At 52.8% G+C, this 16573-nt stretch overlaps 1 protein-coding gene across 2 annotated transcripts in view; it reads right to left on the bottom strand.

Moving 5' to 3' along the window:
- Usp2 (ubiquitin specific peptidase 2) overlaps nt 1-15932 on the bottom strand; it is a 33583-nt gene extending 17651 nt beyond the window's left edge. The window contains exons 1-2 of one of the 2 annotated variants that reach the window (XM_004667359.3): nt 15805-15932; nt 5714-6549 (exon numbers count right to left, since the gene is read on the bottom strand). In XM_004667359.3, coding sequence (XP_004667416.1) covers nt 5714-6508 — 795 coding nt within the window. In that variant the 5' untranslated portion in view covers nt 6509-6549; nt 15805-15932. Of the gene's footprint in view, nt 1-5713; nt 6550-9781; nt 9910-15804 lie in introns of those variants that run through there. The other variant, XM_045146268.1, reaches the window with a different exon arrangement.
- Between the last annotated feature and the right edge of the window lie 641 nt (nt 15933-16573).

The following is a 16573-nucleotide window of genomic DNA, read 5'->3' as shown; positions in this document are numbered from 1 at the left end:
TACTGTTGAATTGGCCTATGCTCCCATGACCTAGACTCAATGACATGCACATTTCCACCCTAGGTCACCTTGGCATTGGGCCAGCACAGTCTCCCTCATTCTTCTCATTCACTCTACCTCACTCAGGAGCTTGCATGGGCGGGGGAGGGGCGGGTGCTGCTGGGAGCAGGGAGGGACAGATGAGGAAGGTTGTCGTACATGAGCACTTTGAGAAGTCAGGGGTGAGGATGGTGTCCCATCTTGTCGCAGGGTGCAGCTAACCAAACAAAGCCCCTGTGCAGCCCTCCCCTCCTGAAGTGGGCTGGGCACAAAGGCCGCAGTCATTTGGGATCAAATATATAGAGCCATTTGAACAGGCACAATCAGTTTCTCCGAGCTTGGGCTTGTCTTGCTTCTGCTATAGAATTTGCCAACTTTTATTTTCCCCCGAGGTAGGGTATCGCTTCAGCCTAGGCTGACCTGGAATTCACTATATAGTCTTGGGGTGGCCTTGAACTCAAAGCGATCCTCCTTCCTTTGCCTCTCAAGTGCTTGGATTAAAGGCATGCACCACCACATCCAGCCAAGGATGGGCCATTTTCTTCACCTTAAATCCTTCCTGCATAGGTAAACTATAAAGTCAGGGTTAGCTCCATGACAGGGGGTGGGGGGGGGCGAAGGTAAACTTCAACCTGTTTCTCTCAGATATGAGTGGCAGCTCTGTTCAGGGTTTGGCGACACTGCCTGGGCTCAGGAAGATGTCTGAAAGCCTGTCTCCCAGCATGGGTTTATCACACAGAAAGACAGACTAGTGGCGTTATTGACTGATGAATGCATAGGGACTCTGAGTTCTGGTAAGAGGCTGGGTTTCCCACCTACAGTGTACCTTGGGATGGAGAGTCAGTCTCCCCCTCCCACCTGTTGTAGGAAACTATTTCTCTGTAGTACTTGGACCCCCAGAGGTCAAATGTTCTGTGCTCCTTCATTCCCCGGACAATCTGGCCTGAACCAGCCAGATTCCAGACATGCACACATTTCCTTCTCTAGCTTATAGCTCTGAGGTGCCCGTTTTACGTATCCATTGAGGTAAGAGGGAAGGGGTCACGTGTGCAGTTCTGGGTTCTGAACATGATGTTTGTTTCGGCGGCTGATGGTCAGTGGAGCGGCTCCCCCAGGGGCAGGGAACATTTTGCCAGGTTTGGATTAACTTCTGCATTGCCTCGCCCCGCTCAAGCACCATATTAACTTGTGGAGACATCCTGGAGTGGGGGTGAAGGAGGGGAAGACAGGAGAATGGAGGGGTTCTGGATACCAACTGAGAAATGGTGCTGGGTACAAGGCAGCCCCCAAGGCCATCAGCCAGGTCACAGCCCACAGCACAGTCTTCATGGGACAGACATCAGCACCTTGCTGATTCTAATCTTAAAGTACAAACCCGCTGCCCTTCCCTTCTCAGCGGCTAAGACTGGTGCTGGCCATGGGAACAGTCACTTAATGTCTCCTCTGAGTGACCTTCATGTGCTGCCAGTGCAGACTGAAGCCCTCAGGAAGTTTGGCCTCTTCAGGGAGGCTGAGTGAACCTGGGGTGGGAGTCACTGAGGATGGGCCCCAGGGTCACAGGCTGGCAAGCTGGACACACAAGACGCAGAGATGCGGTCCAGGGCAGCTGAGTCAACAGCGAGAAGGCAGGGGACAGGAGAGGGTGGACAACTGCTCACCACCGAGCCGTGGGGCGTGGGGGTGGAGGAGGTGGAGACGACAGTCCCTGCCATCTGCCTACTTGTTCTCTCTGAAGAACCTCTGTTCGCTGCGGGGCACCCTTCAAGTCCAGAGTCCCACCTGGGAGGAAAATCACGTGACCTCAGTTTATGTAATCTCCCCGTCACTGCGAACCACTGGAACCCAGGGCTTCAAAAGATGAGTCAGCAGCCCTCATGGCAAGTAGGACCCAGAGATTCGGATTCTATTCTTTCCAGAAACAGGTCCCTGGGCAGAGAGAGGGCAGGGGTGCATGCTGCATGCAGGAGGATGGGCTGGGCCTCCACAGTCCTTGGATCTGAGTGGAAGGGCAGGTGCCTAGCCTGCTAACTGTGCTCTGGAAGGCCCAGGGCCAACCCCTGGCTCTTCCTGGCGAGAGGAGGAGAAGGCTTGGGCGGGGCAAATGCCGGGCTGAGACCGGCTGTGAGGCAGGGTGCCAGGGCTGGTCAGGGAGCAGCTGGAGGGGTGGGGCAAAGGAGGATTAGGAAGGATTGTAGGGGTTAAAGCGCAGACCTGGCAGTGCTCAGTGGGAACAGCTTGTCCTTCCATAGGCCCCAGGAACAGGAGAGGTGGGGTAGAGGGGGAGCTGACAAGGTTGGTACTTTGGCTCTGGGCTCTCTGCAGGGCCAAGCCACCTGGGTGTGCTCACAGTCCCCAGGAGGGGTGTGAGGGCTTATTTCTCACGCCTCTGTGGCTCCTGGATCGTGTTCTGAATTTTCAGCAGAAGGTGGAGCTCCAGGGAAGACCCTCACCCTACTGCTCAGCGGCACCCCCACCCTCTGGTGTATGGTTGGTGCCAACACAGCCACAAAGAGGGGGCATTTCTGAGTCCACATTTCTCTCCTCCCTCCTAGTTATTCAATTTAATTAATTAATTAATTTCAGAGAAAGAGAGAGAGAGAGAGAGGCAGATAGAGAAAGAGAGAGAATGGGCACATCAGGGCCTGTAGCCACTGTAAATGAACTCCAGATGCATGTGCCACCTTGACCAGCTGGCATTATGTGGGAACTGGGGAATTGAACTCTGGTACTTAGGCTTTGCAGGCAAGTGCCTTAACCACTGAGCCATGTCTGAAGCCCTCCCTCACCCCCAGCTCTTTGTCATGCCCGGTAGAGTCTGTGAAGCTCCCAAGTTCACATTGGTTTTTACTATCTTATGGCTTGAGAGTCCTCCACATTCATTGTTTGCTTTGAACTTCATGGCATCCCTGTGAGGTGGGCAGGGCAGGTGTGAACATTCCCTTTTATAGAGGAGGAAATGTATTCAGCCAATAGGTGTCCATGATTAAAGAAGCAAACTGTACCTTCCAAAGGTTGTGGGCAGCCTGCCTCTGCCTCAGATGACCTCTTCCTTTCCTACCGCTGATGACACTTGAAAGCACCCAGGGCTGTCTCTTACTGTCTTTACTTAAGAATAGATTTCCCAAAGTGAATTGTGAATGCACTAAGGGCAGGGACCATAAATTGCACACTTCTTGCCTCTTACAGCACCTGGAAGGGTGCTTTATTGAGCACCGGCTATGTGCCAGCCTCCTTCACAGAAATCTATAGGGATTCTTGCATCTTACAGATGAGGAAACAGGTTCAGAACAGGTTAAGGAAGCGACCTGGGAGAGCTAGGTGCTGAGTTCTCAGAGTGCAAGGAGTGCTAGAAAGCTCAGCATCACACCTGAATGGAGGAGCAGACCATCTCCTCACATGGAGATCTGAAAGAAAGAAGTGGTCCGGGGCCCAGGAGTGGGGTTGCTCTCATCTCCTTAGGATACACTCAGCTCCAGGAAGTGAACACAGGAGGGGTGGGGTTAAGTCTTAGGCCATTAGCCCTCAGGGGCCTCTTGGCAGTATCCTACGGAACAGAGTTCAGGATAAAATGCTAGCTTAGTTGTGGGGTGCTCGGGGCCACTTAACAGTGCTATGACTTGCTTCTGGATGGGAGGGAAGTTAGGGTGGCTGAGTTTGCCCCAGGGCAATGTATCACCCATCTGAAGTCCTTGCTGCAAACTGTGGGGTGAGGTGGTACTGCGTGTTCCCTAGGGAAGTAGAGGAGGACAGCAGACTCTGGGAAGTACTGGGTTAGGGCTCTGAGGAAGGAGGCAGATTCCTAGTGGAGCCCAGTATAAAGAGACTGTGTCCGCTCATGACAGCAGATGAGGACGTCAGGAAGTTCTTAACTATAGTGATCACCCAAGAAGCTTGTGGCAGAGAAGATTTCCAAGCACTATCCACATATAGGTGATTCTCTCTCTCCCCCTCTTTTTTGGCTTTTCAAAGTAGGGTCTCACTCTAGTTAACTTGAATTCACTCTATAGTCTCAGGGTAGCCTTGAACTCACAGTGATCCTCTTACCTCTGCCTCCCAAGTGCTGGGATTAAAGGCATATGCCACCACGCCTGGTGCTCTCTCTCTCTCTCTCTCTCTCTATATACACACACACACACACACACACACACACACACACGTTATAAATATGTATATATATGCATACATACACAATATACACAGGTGATTCTTACATGGGTAGTCTGTAGGTCCTATTTAGAGAAGCACTGTTTACCAGGGAGAGTGCTTCTCTTTTGTGCAAGGGGGGAGACCCCAGAAGTTTCTAGGATCTAAGTGTCTCCACTGAGAGCAGTGTTTTGATGGTCTCCCCTTCCCCTGCAATTAACACCGGACATGTAAATCCTGCTTCACCCCAAGCACGGCATGTACTTCCTTCCCAGGCCAGCTCTGTCATGACACAGTTTCCTTCTCAAACATTTTCAAATTTTTCTGAGGTAGGGTCTCACTCTAGCCCAGGCTGCCCTCAAGTTCACAGAAATCCTCCTACCTCTTCCTCTGGAGTGCTGAGATTGCAGGCATATGACACCATGCCTGACTTCTGCACTCCATTTCTAGTGAGGCCACGAACCCTTCTTGTAGGGCCTGAACATTGTGGGAGATGCAGCTTTTGTATCTTCCATGACACTTCCTAGGTGGCCTAGTAAGGCCAAGACTCTCAAAGTGATATGATCAGTTTTCCCCTCAAGATCTCTAGTCGTGGTCTACTTTACAGTCTGTCACCCAACAATGACTCCTGGTCCTGCATTCTTCCTCTGTTTGTCTGAACAAACGCTCTAAAAATCATCTGTTCTTGCTGTGGCTTAGCTCTTGTTTACATGAGACATATATGTTCTGTGTGGGAGGAATACATAAGATAACGGAGAACATAGTCTCCCCTCTTGTCCATAAACTTGCTTGTCCACCTGTTCTTCTTCCCATCTACCTGTCCACCCCACCCATCCATCCACCCACCCACCCACCCATCCATCCACGCAATCAACAGGTCAACAGAGCTTTGTGCTGCCAGAGGCACATAGTGAGGGATGTAGCTAGGATCTCTTGAAATTTCTGAGAGCGCGCCACCTACTGGGCACACTAATAATTACAGAAAAGGCCTAATGTAGTCAGTGCCTGGTCAGGGAAGGGTATTTTCAGAGATTAGCTATGAGGGGCACCATGCCAGCCCTTGGTTGTCTCCAGCAGAGCCTCTTCCCTTACTCCAGCCCAGGATGACTGAAGTACTGAGGTATTACATCATCTCCATCCCTAAGACAAAGCATTCTGCACTATTTTCTCTAAAGACACCAAAATCCTAATATCCAGACACTCTGGGCCTTGAGCCTGGTAGCATCCAAGGATTGCCCAGGTATAAATCCTGAAGAGGAGGTGATGCATGGGGGGGGGGGCTCTCTTCCCACAGGGAACACTGGTGGCCTGCCCCCCACTTTGCGTCCAAGATGGAGCAAAGGCCCTTGGGAACGTGGGACCTCCCCCTCCCGTTGGCATTGAGCCTTGGGGATAACCTCCCTTGCTTGTCTCCACCAGCTGCCATCACTCATCAGTCAGGTTGGAGTCCTGTTCCCACTCCCCAGCCTAGCTCTTCTACACTGATGACTGTCTACCCAGCCCATCACCAGATCCCCAAGCATAAACTCACCATGTTGTCTCGCCCTGGGGAGCTGGATCTATTAGGCCCAGAGGCTGGTCCCTTCCCCTTCTCCCACAGTGTGTAACGGCCGGTGGGTCGGTAGGTGGGGCTGAGGACTTCAGGGACTCGTGAGGAAGGGGTCTGCGTGAGCACCTGGGGTGCGCTGCCCTTGCGACCGTAGTTCTCCAGATAGTCAGTCAAGTACTCCGAGCGGTTGGCGGCCTGGTAGAGCCCTTGCAGGGCACAGAGCTCCTTGCGTGTTCGGGCCAGCATGGGGCTGCGGCCCAGGTTCCCAGGGTCTATCCGGTAGCCATCTGAAGTCCTGTAGCTATCTGAAGTCCGGAGGCTGGAGAAGTCCCGGGCCAGGTCCGATTGGCTGTTTGATTTCTTCTGGCTCAGGGCTACCCCCTGATCATGGGTATTCACAGGCAGGTAGCCGAGGGAGCTGCTGGTCATCCCATAGGGGAATCCACTGCCTCCGCTGAGTCCACTGCCTGGAGGCCTCTCAGTGCCCCGGCTCTGGCTCTCAGCCCGCTTACTTCCCCCAATGATGTCGGATCTCAGCAGGGGGCGGCCCCTGTCATAGTCCAGAATGGAGGAGGGACCGTAGGTTCTGGGCCGGGGAAGGAAGCTGGTGGGAGTGACAGGCTTGAAACCAATCTTCTCCTTCTCCAGGAAGGAGGGGGCCAGGTTGGCTCCATAGGAGGAGGGGGTATAGGTGCCATAGCCGGATTTGGCGTAAGGGGCATCTGTGTAGCGGGCTGATTCTGTGTAGCGCTTCAGGGTGGAGGAGAGCTGGGACATCCTTCGGGGTGGCACTCAGTGGGTACTGGGAGCCTCATGGGCTGAAAGACAAGGAAAGCAGTTGTCAAAGGGCCCTGCCCGGTGCCAGGCCCCCTCTGTGCCTGTTCTCTAATCCCAGATGGGCCAGAACCTTAGGGCTCAACAGAGGCCGTTCAGCGCCTGTCCACACGAGGCTGGCTGGCTTCGGAGAAACACACGCATGCACACAGATGCCCGTGCCCATGCATCCACGAGAGAAATCAGCATCAGTATAGCTTGGCTGCATAGCCTGGCCACTCAGTCCTTTTAAAGACCCAAACATGCAAGAAGGTTAGCTCCATTTCCAGAGTCCTCCAAGCCCCACACACTCTTCCAGTCAAAGCCCATCTCGTTCTTCTCAGCCTCAGCAGAGACTCCTAAGCTGGCAGTCCCACTTCCCTCCTCTCCTGGACCAAGAGTGCTGGACACTTCAGGTTAAAACAGCTTCCTTTCCTCTGACTTATGTGACAAGCAGGAGTCTTTTTGGCATCCTAGACTGTTTTCCTGGAATGTCCTGAAGATCATGGTGTCAGATCTCTTGTGAGGCAAAGGAGTCCCTTGAGAGGAAGTGACCAGGACCACTGAGCTGGGAAGGCGATGAGGGAGTGTCTGCAGAGGGGCTGGACTCCACATTCACCTCAGGGCTCTTCCCTGGACCCAGGCACCTGTTTCTTGGTCTTAGCAACCTGAGCTTAGCCTTCTGCTCTAAGTGAAGTTGAGAGATTTGTGGCCTCCCAGGGGTTTCCCTCTAAACACAGACGCCAAATGGAGATACTTGACTTGGGCACGGGGCGCCGCCTAGAGCCCCAAATCCTGCACTGCAGGTGGCGCTGTGAGGCCGCACCATCCAGCTGGGTTTGCGCTGGTGAAAGAGGACAGAAGTCACTGAATGTGGAGCTTGGAGAGCCGGAAAGAACCATGGGCTTTTAACTTCGATTGTACACATGGGAAGGGTGGCACTGATTTGCTATCAACATCAGGATTGGCTTCCAGGTCTTTCAGAATCTGGCCCAGCATGCTTTGCCCTAAGCCTTGCTTTGGCCACCCTACATCAGAATCAGGCTGAGCTGTGGAGCCCCCCTTGGGAAGTCCCCCCCACCACCTCAAGGCACCAGCTTGAGGTCCAATGGGGCAGGAGTGGAGAAAGTACTTTGGAGAGAGGATCCTTTACTCAGGGGCTCCCTCAAGGTGGTGGCATGTAGAAGGAAGGCCATCCGGGACTCCCACCTGCCGTGTGAGCCCCGCGGGACTTGTTTTCGCTCCTCCTGTGACAGTCAGCAGGGGGATTTTGCACTAGTTATTTAACCTCTTTGAGTCTCAATTTCCTCCTGTGTAAATGAGCATAATAATTATCATCAGGCTTCCTATCTCACAGGGTTGTTGTGGGGAAGAAATGAGATAATAACACGTGAAAGCACTTAACAATGACTGGTTATTATCTCCTCCCTCAGCCCCTGCCAGGCAGCGCAGTTCCTCCCTTTGTAGTCTGTGATAATGTCAGGGCTGGCTATCTCTTGGTCTGGCTGGCTCAACCTCAGCCTGGGCACCGTGCTTCCCCTGCTACCCTTCCCCCTGTGAGCTAAGTGGGTAGTGGGCAGACATCTAGTTGTTCAGCAGACACTGGCTCAGACAGCCTACAGCCTGCTCAGGCCAGTAGCCTAGCCTACTAGGGCAGAGAGGGGCTGGTGCTAAGCGCTGAATGTAAATATTTGGCAGAAAGCTATAGAAAGTCAAGCCACAAAACGTTAGGAAAAAGCCAGGCGTGGTGGTGCACACCTTTAACTCCAGCACTCGGGAGGCAGAGGTAGGACAGTTCGAGGCCACCCTGAGACTACATAGTGAATTCCAAGTCAGCCTGGGCTAGAGCGTGACCTTACCTTGACAAGACAATAAATAGGGCTGGAGAGATGGCTTAGCGGTTAAGCACTTGCCTATGAAGCCTAAGGACCCCGGTTCAAGGCTCGATTCTCCAGAACCCACGTTAGCCAGATGCACAAGGGGGCGCACGCATCTGTTGTTCCTTTGCAGTGGCCAGAGGCCCTGGCGCGCCCATTCTGTCTCTCTCTATCTGCTTCTTTCTCTCTCTCTGTCCATCGCTTTCAAATAAATAAAAATAAACAAAAAAAAATTAAAAAAAGAAAAAACAAATATATAAATAAATAAATACATAAGTTAGGATATCTGGTATGGTGGTGCATTTGGGAGGCTGAGGTAGGAGGATCACTGTGAGTTTGAGGCCAGCTTGAAACTACATAGTGAATTCCAGGTCAGCCTGGACTAGAGCAAGACACTACCTTGAGAAACAAAAACAAAAACAAAAAAAATTGGGGTAGATGCAGGGCAGGAGATGGGTAGGTGGCAGCTTTCATACAGGCCCCAGAACTGAGCTCCTCAACATGGCCAGACACCGCCAGCAAGTTTCAGTCCAGGCTGGCATCAAAAGGGCTATTCATCTTACTGTCTGTCAGTCCTTTTCTTGCGTGGCTCAGGGACCCGATACCCTTCATGTCCACCCCCCTGTCCACCATGCTTCCTCCTGAACAACTTCCACTCTGCTCTAGGACATTGTAAGTGAGGGTGGGGCGAGGGCAGAGGGAAACTACGGGGTGCGGGGGAGGGTACAGACAGGCTCGGGGGTGGGGGCAGGGGATGGGCCTGCTCTATTTCACTTTGGAGAATACCATCAATAATGCAAAGTCAAAGAAACTCCGAGTCTCTGGAGCTGGGCTCTGGGGCACTGGCGGGCCAATCAGATACGCCCTCACCACCAGGGGATGAGCTCATGGCTCCTCCCCATGCCTCTCCTTCCCCTCCCCCAGACTTCGGCTCCCAGGGAATTGGTATTCTGTGGGCAGTGCCCCAAGCCCGTGACCTCTCCTGGCCCTGTGTATGACGCAGAAGGGCCCAGGCCAAACAAGATACAGCAGACAAAGCGGGCCCTGGAAGGGTTGTGGGATAGATGTGCAGCCACGTCTCCTGGGGTACAGAGTCCTAGGAGGGCTCCCCAATCCTAGCAGTCCTGTCTACTCCAGTCTGGTAAGCAAGAGCCAGCCTCTCCCCAACCGCCAGCAGCTCCAGGAGTCAACCCTATCACACTCCTGGAAGACGATCCTCAGTTCTGGGGTCCACCTTATAGTTCCCACCGCTGGGAGAGAAGCCCTGTTGGGGCTGCCACCAAACACCAGCCTCACGGGAGAAAAGTCCCAGCACCTTCCAGGTGAGAAGACACCTTGAATTGATGCCCCTTGGCATTACCTGGCACTGCTGTCCCTGGAGCCTGCAGGCTACACCGCCGGCAGGAGCTCAGGCTGGGCTCTGGCCGGGGCCTTGCTGTGCAAGACTGGGACAGGACAGGACGGGCACTCACATGGCTTCGAGTCTCCCTGTTGCCACAGGAACGGCCAGGACTGAATGGCTCTTTCATGGGGCAGTGGGAGGCCAGCCGATTGGCTGGAATTCCCCATACCCCTCCCTGCCCAGTGTGGGGCCCCTGCTGCCCGGCTTCTTTCACTGTTTACCCAGAACTGGCAAGTTTAGGCATGCGGCTCCAGGCTCCACCTCCCCAAGTGCCCGCCACCTTGGACAATAGGGCAGTCCCTTCCCATGCTTCCTCTTCATGCCATCTTTCCAAGAGGCGCAGGTTCCTGCCTTCTGTCTCAGAGATTCCCCATCGTTTTGCTGTTTTCCTTGGAAACGAGTGTGCCAGCATTCCTCTGGGTAGAGGCACTCAGCTTCCTGTCTAGACACCTGAGCTAAGCAGCGGTTACAACTGGCCACCTGGTGCTGCCCACCTATGACCAGACCCCAAGCACACTGGAGCCTCTGCGTGTCACTTCTGATTTCAGTCCGAAGCCTCACACCACCATGCATGCCAACCTCCTTAGCCTTCAAGTTTGCTCATAGGCATTGATTGTGTGCAGCTGTGTGCTTGAAACCTTTTTGATATATAAATGCCTAAGACTTACAAACAGCATTGGGTTCTATCATTTAAATTCCATTAACCTTAATAGTATCCATAAGTCTTTTTGTTTTGTTTATGTTTTTCGAGGTAGGGTCTCACTCTAGCCCAGGCTAACCTGGAATTCACTATGGAGTCTCAGGGTGGCCTTGAACTCACGGCAATCCTCCTACCTCTGCCTCCTGAGTGCTGGGGTTAAAGGTGTGTGTCACTACACCCAGCAAGAGTATTCATAATTCTAAATTTACACACAAAACATTTTTTTAGGACAGGGTCTTGCTCTCTGGCCTCATACTTCCTATCCTGTTTTGCCTCTCAAGTACAGGCATGAACTATTATGCCCAGCTAATTGTGAATATTTCAAATGAAGTTTGAGTGTTCCTATTTCTGAAGGTCTTTAAAAAGATTTTAAAAAGCCAGGTGTGGTGGCACATACCTTTAATCCCAGCACTCAGGAGGCAGAGGTAGAAGGACTGCCGTGAGTTCGAGGCCACCCTGAGACTCCATAGTGAATTTCAGGTCAGCCTGAGCTAGAGCTAGACCCTAACTTGAAAAAAACCAGAAAAATAAAATAAATAAAAGGTTTTTGTGTGTAATGTGTGTGGATGGTGTGGTATGGTATCCCACACACTCACCTAAGGTAGATGGCTTTTTTTTTTTTTTTTTTGAGGCAAGCCCAACAGACTGGCCCTTTTCTTTTATGTGAGAGAGAGGAAAAAGAGAGAGAGAGAGAGAGAGAGAGAGAGAGAGAGAGAGAGAGAGAATTGTTGCACTAGAGCCTTTAGCCACTGCAACCAAACTCCAGATGCATGCACCCCCTTGTGCACATGTGCAACATTGTGTGCATGGGTCACTGTGTCTGGCTTATGTGGAACCTGGAGAGTCAAACATGAGTCCTTAGGCTTTGCAAGCAAGCACCTTAATTGCTAAGCCATCTCTCCAGCCCCTCCCTTCTTTTTTGGTCAAGGTAGGATTTCACTGTAGCCCAGGCTAATCTGGAATTCCCTCTGTACTCCCAGACTGGCCTCAAACTCCTCCTACCTCAGCCTCCTGAGTGCTGGGATTCAGGGTGTGCACTACCATGCCCTGTTTTAAAACTGTACTGTCTTGGGGCATGGTGTATATTAACTTACTCAGTCCTTACAGCAACTGTTTTTTTGTTTTGTTTTATAGAGGCAGGGTCTCACTCTAGCCAAGGCTGACTTGGAATTCACGATGTAGTTCCAAGCTGGCCTCAAACTCACATCAATCCTATCTCTGCCTCCTGAGCGTTGGGACTAAAGGGGTGATATACTATGCCAGGCAAATGGATCTGAAGGAGCCCCCCTCTTTTTTTCTAGGTAGGGTCTCACTTGAGCCCAAACTGACCTGGAATTCACTATGTAGTCTCAGGCTGGCCTTGAACTCACGGCCATCCTCCTACCTTGGCCTCCTGAGTGCAGGGATTAAAGGCGTGCACCTAGCTCTTCCCAGTAACTTTATTGGTAGGTGCTATTACCATGTCTACTTGAGGATGGCAAGTAGGAAATGAAGGCTCCTGGCAATGATGTGATTCTCCCAAAGTCACACTAGGTAGAGTGGCAGGGCTGCAAGGGACGTGAATTCTCTGTCTACTACAACCATTCAGAAGCCGAGCCTTCCACTCCAAACTTCCCTGGCCCCTCCCTGGGTTGGGGGCCTGTGGGGTAGGGTGAGGAGAGAACCTTGACTGGATCCAGGAGTCCACTATCCTGCGTGGAAGGCTCCCACTGCTGCAGGAATGGCCCTCTGGATTTTCCACCACCGGGAAGTGAAAGTGAAGCCAGGCGCAACCTGAGCCCCAGAACACAATAGTGACCAGCAACGAGATGGGCCTGCAGGCCTCCATTTCACCCACTGTGCCAAGCTCCTGCGTGTCTCTGGCACTAGCATCTATCCCAGCTCCAGTCCCTTGGGCCAAGCCTGGTTGGGGGACATGTCTCCCAGGCCCCCTCCTCTGGCTGCAGCTTAGCCCCCTCCCCAAGGGACCCATGCTAGGTGAGTCAGGGTTAAAATGAACCTGGGTCCCTTGTGTCAGCCACTGGCATCAGCCATTGTCATTTCCTGTAGCTCACGTGAAGGGCTCCCTAACCTGCCCAGCTAGGGGAGGGACTTGTTCCCCAAGAATCCCGGGCACTCCTGGCCCTGAGGGCAGAGGATGGGAGACACCCCATGTCTCAGCAATCTTCTGGCCCCTGTCTGGTCAGCTGAACTCAGCTGTCTGCAACGAAGGCATAGTGGTTTCTTTGGCTTTGCCACCGGCTGGACAAAAGGAACCCAAGCTGAGTTCCAGGGGCACACCCCAAACAGGGCTAAGTGCCTTGCCTCCTACCCAGGTGCTCAGGTGAGTGGAGTCACAGTCAGTCTCATCAGGTGCTTGGGAATCTCCACAGGGGTGACCTCAGAGCTTCCCAAAGCTGCTTGCTAAGTGCATCAGAATGTGCTGACCTGAAGGTAAGGGGGTGGGACGGGGGCTCTCTCACTCTCTTCAACCTTTACTTCTGGCTGCTTATGTCCCCTGCTGCGGCCACAAGCATCTACGGTGGCAGGTGTGGAGAGCGGTAGAGAATGGGGGAGAGGCACCTTCACATCTCACAGAGCCCTTGAGTCTCCAGCCTGTCCGTCTAACCTGTTGCTACAGCTCTGTCAGGGACTAGCTGACAGCAGAATATGCTTGCTTGCCAGGGAATTTGTGTCCATCTCTATCTGTCATCCTACTTGTAGGTGCCCAAAGCTTGGGGGAAGGGTTGTGGAGGTAAGATAAAGAGATTAAGGCAAGCATGCTGACTGGAGGGGAAAAAATGGGTGGACCCACAACAGTGTGTCTGTAGGATGCTTCTTGATGGGGGGTTGGGAGGGTTAAATATCTCCACAAGCCCAGAAGAGGCACCTAAATGGCTCTCCAGGAAGTATAGGCATCCTTCAGCTCTCTTTCCCAGTTCCATTTGCCCAGGTTCCCTTCCGGTACCCCCTCTCTCTAGTAGTGCTTCGGCAGTCCTTTGTCCCCACCTCCAGAGGGGCATTGGAGTTTGTTCATAGCACCCACCAGGCCCAACAGGCAGCCTCTCATATGCTCCCTCAAATTCGCTCAGATCTGTCTTCTACGGTCACCTTGTGACGCTCAGAGCTCAAAGAGGCAGCTACTGACCTGTGTCCAGGGGCACCGGGTAGGATTTGGGGGCTTCTTCCCCAGCAGGGCAGGGACTGTAGTGGAGAGCCCAGAAGCTAGAGTCTGACTGGGGCTGGGTAATCCGGAGCTCAGGTTACCGCTCGCTCGATATATATAGTATCTTATCTGACCTCGAAGAGATGGCAACTCTCTTGCATTCCAAGCCCGGGAGAGAATTAAAGGGGCAGTGACATGCCCACCCTCCACAAGCTGCCTGACGGGTAGGTGCTAGCCAAAGAAGATCCAGTTAAGAGTGTGAGATGAGGGTGTTTGGAAGTAGATCAATAAGAAGATTCAAAAGGATATAGAGGACTGAAAAGAAGGCAGAGTTCTGGGGTGGAACTTGAGACCAAAATTGCAGAAGGTGGATTCACTGGAGCTCTTAGTTGTAGAATTAGCAAAAAGGCAGACGTCAAACTTCTCCAGGGCAGCCGCTGGGATTTTAAGATGAAGAAAGCCCTAGCTCCAGGGCACACAGATAGGGAGAGCAGGGCAGACCTGCCCTCAACTTTCAGTTTATTATTTTTATAATGGACTTCTAGGGCTAGGTCTGAATTTTAACTTTTCTCCTTACTGGAACCAAGACAGTTAGATAGTCACTTAAACTCCCTGAATCTTAGCTATGTAATCAGTAAAGTAAGAAAAAACAATAATGAAACAATAATAAACAATAATAAAATAAAATATTTGTATATTTCCTATCCCCATAGTATGAGTTTAATAAATCATAACCTTATTGAATACTTCCTCTTCTTTTTCTAATCCATACCAGCATTAGTAATAGCAGGCAGCCCTTCCTAGAAGGAGACCCTTCCTAGGAAAAAAGGGGTTCAGGCTACTCCTCGGGGACTACTCTGTTCTAATGCAAGACAGCAGCTTCATGGTTTCCCCAACTGGTCCATGTCCCCAATATGAAAAGAACAGACACAGCCTGTTACCTTCCCAAGAAGAGACAGACCAAGTCCATTTGGGCTCCTCCCCCACCTTTGCTTAGAAAAATATGGCTGGTGCAGCTTCTCCAGGCCTTCAAGAGAAAGCTTGGCCCCTCTGGGGTGGTTCCACTCTACCTGTTGGAGGGCTCAGGATTCCAGGCCTGCAGAGCCAGTCTGGGCAGGGTCACTAAAGGAAGAAGCAAGATTCTTGGCCTCTCTGGTCTTGGTGCACCTGTCTGCTCCCAGGACGATCCTCCTGTTTCTTGATGGCTCTCCCTGAAGACTGGGAGGCCCCAGGCTGGTGCCTCCACCCTGTCTCAGCACAGGCTACTGACTCAGCCTCGGTCCTGATGATGTACTCCAGAGGACGCCCTCATTCCAGTCCTCATTCCATACTGACATGAACCTCCAGCATCGAAAGATGCCCCGAACCTAGCCCACCCACCAGTTCTTTGCTCTGGCTTTACTGGATTCACTGAGTTGGGGAGGGGGGTGTGTGCTCTTATGCACATGTTTTGGGGAGATGATCAACTAGTACTACAGAGATCTCCAATGTACTCCTCCCTCGCCCCATCCTACAGGCGGTGGATCATGAGCTAGGAGTTTTCAGCAGAAGGGGAATAGGTTGACCAGGGCTGCTTCTGACAAGTTGCTTGCCTGGAGCCTTCATTCTGCTTTTGCTTTGGGACTGGTGAGAATTTCAAAGTTGCCTCTTTCTGATTTGGCATTGGTGGGAAAATCTCTCCTTCTGCTTAACTGCTGTCTTCCCTCTGAGCCGCTTCCCCCCTTTGGCAAACTGACCAGAGACAGCTCCTCTGGGACTTTTAGGAACAGAGAGTGAGGAAGGTGTACGCATGCGTGGGGGTAGGGGTCGCCAGGGTCCAGTCGTCCTTCTCAGGCCACAAACTACGCTGGGCAAAGAGACCGGTACCCGCAGAAGCAGTATTTCCTCAGAACACATTGATCAGCACACAGATGGCTCTTCCTGGCACCCTGGGCTGTCAGCTGTCAGCCCCCCTCACTCACTGGCATCCACAGCTGGAGTTCCTCCGCACAGCTGGCCCTCGCCCTACATATCTAGTGTCCATACCGACCAGGTTGTCATTGACACCCCACTTTCCGAGCCCCAAGTCGCCACTGACCGGCCCCCGCCCCCGCTCGCATCATTCCCTTCCCGCGATCTCCGACAGGTGGCACGTACCAGCCTCTTCTCGGAGGATGGACGAGACGAACCGGGCACCAGCATGGAGCTGCGGGTAAGTCCTGGCTGGTGTGGCGCGGCGCGGCACGGCGAGCAGCAGCTGACGCAGAGGGCTCCCTGGCCTGGCTCGCACGGCTCCTGCCCGCCTCTCCCCCACCTCCGCCGGGGGCCCAGAAAGGACCTCCCCGGGAAATCGGCGCCACCCAGCGGGCAGCAGCCTCATCGCGCCCAGGCCGGCACAGCCCCGCCCCGCGTCGCGCGTCACTGGTGCACGTCACGGCTATTGGCTTGTTCCTATTGTGACGTCATTAGCGCCCCGCCTGGCGCGCGTCTCCCAGGCAACCGGTATATACAGAGAACCACGTGCTGGAAAAGCACGCCTGTTTGGAGCGGGTGGCGCGCGGGAAGAAGTGGACTGGCCCGAGAAGGTGTTAGAAAGGGGTCACTAGAGGAGGCTGCCAACTTGACTCCTGCGACAAACCACTCTTGCACACACAGCCTCTTTTCTTTTCCACCCTTTTTTTTCCCTCCATATTTTATTTATTTATCTGAGAGAGAGGGAATGAGAATGGGCGCACCAGGGAGCGCTGGCCACTGCAAACAAACTCCAGACGCATGCGCCACCTTGTGCATCTGGCTACGTGGGTACTGTGTCCTTAGGCAAGCACCTTAACAGCTAAGTCATCTCTCTAGCTCATTTTTTCTACTCTTAAAGGCACTCTGCTCATTTTAGTCCACAGGACTAGTGGTGATTGATGGCTGCCTGAGG

Source organism: Jaculus jaculus, chromosome 3 (genome assembly GCF_020740685.1).
Source record: "Jaculus jaculus isolate mJacJac1 chromosome 3, mJacJac1.mat.Y.cur, whole genome shotgun sequence".
NCBI classification, from domain to species: domain Eukaryota; kingdom Metazoa; phylum Chordata; class Mammalia; order Rodentia; family Dipodidae; genus Jaculus; species Jaculus jaculus.
The sequence above is the reverse complement of the archived record's forward strand: the minus strand, read 5'-3'. Positions and strand labels throughout refer to the sequence as shown.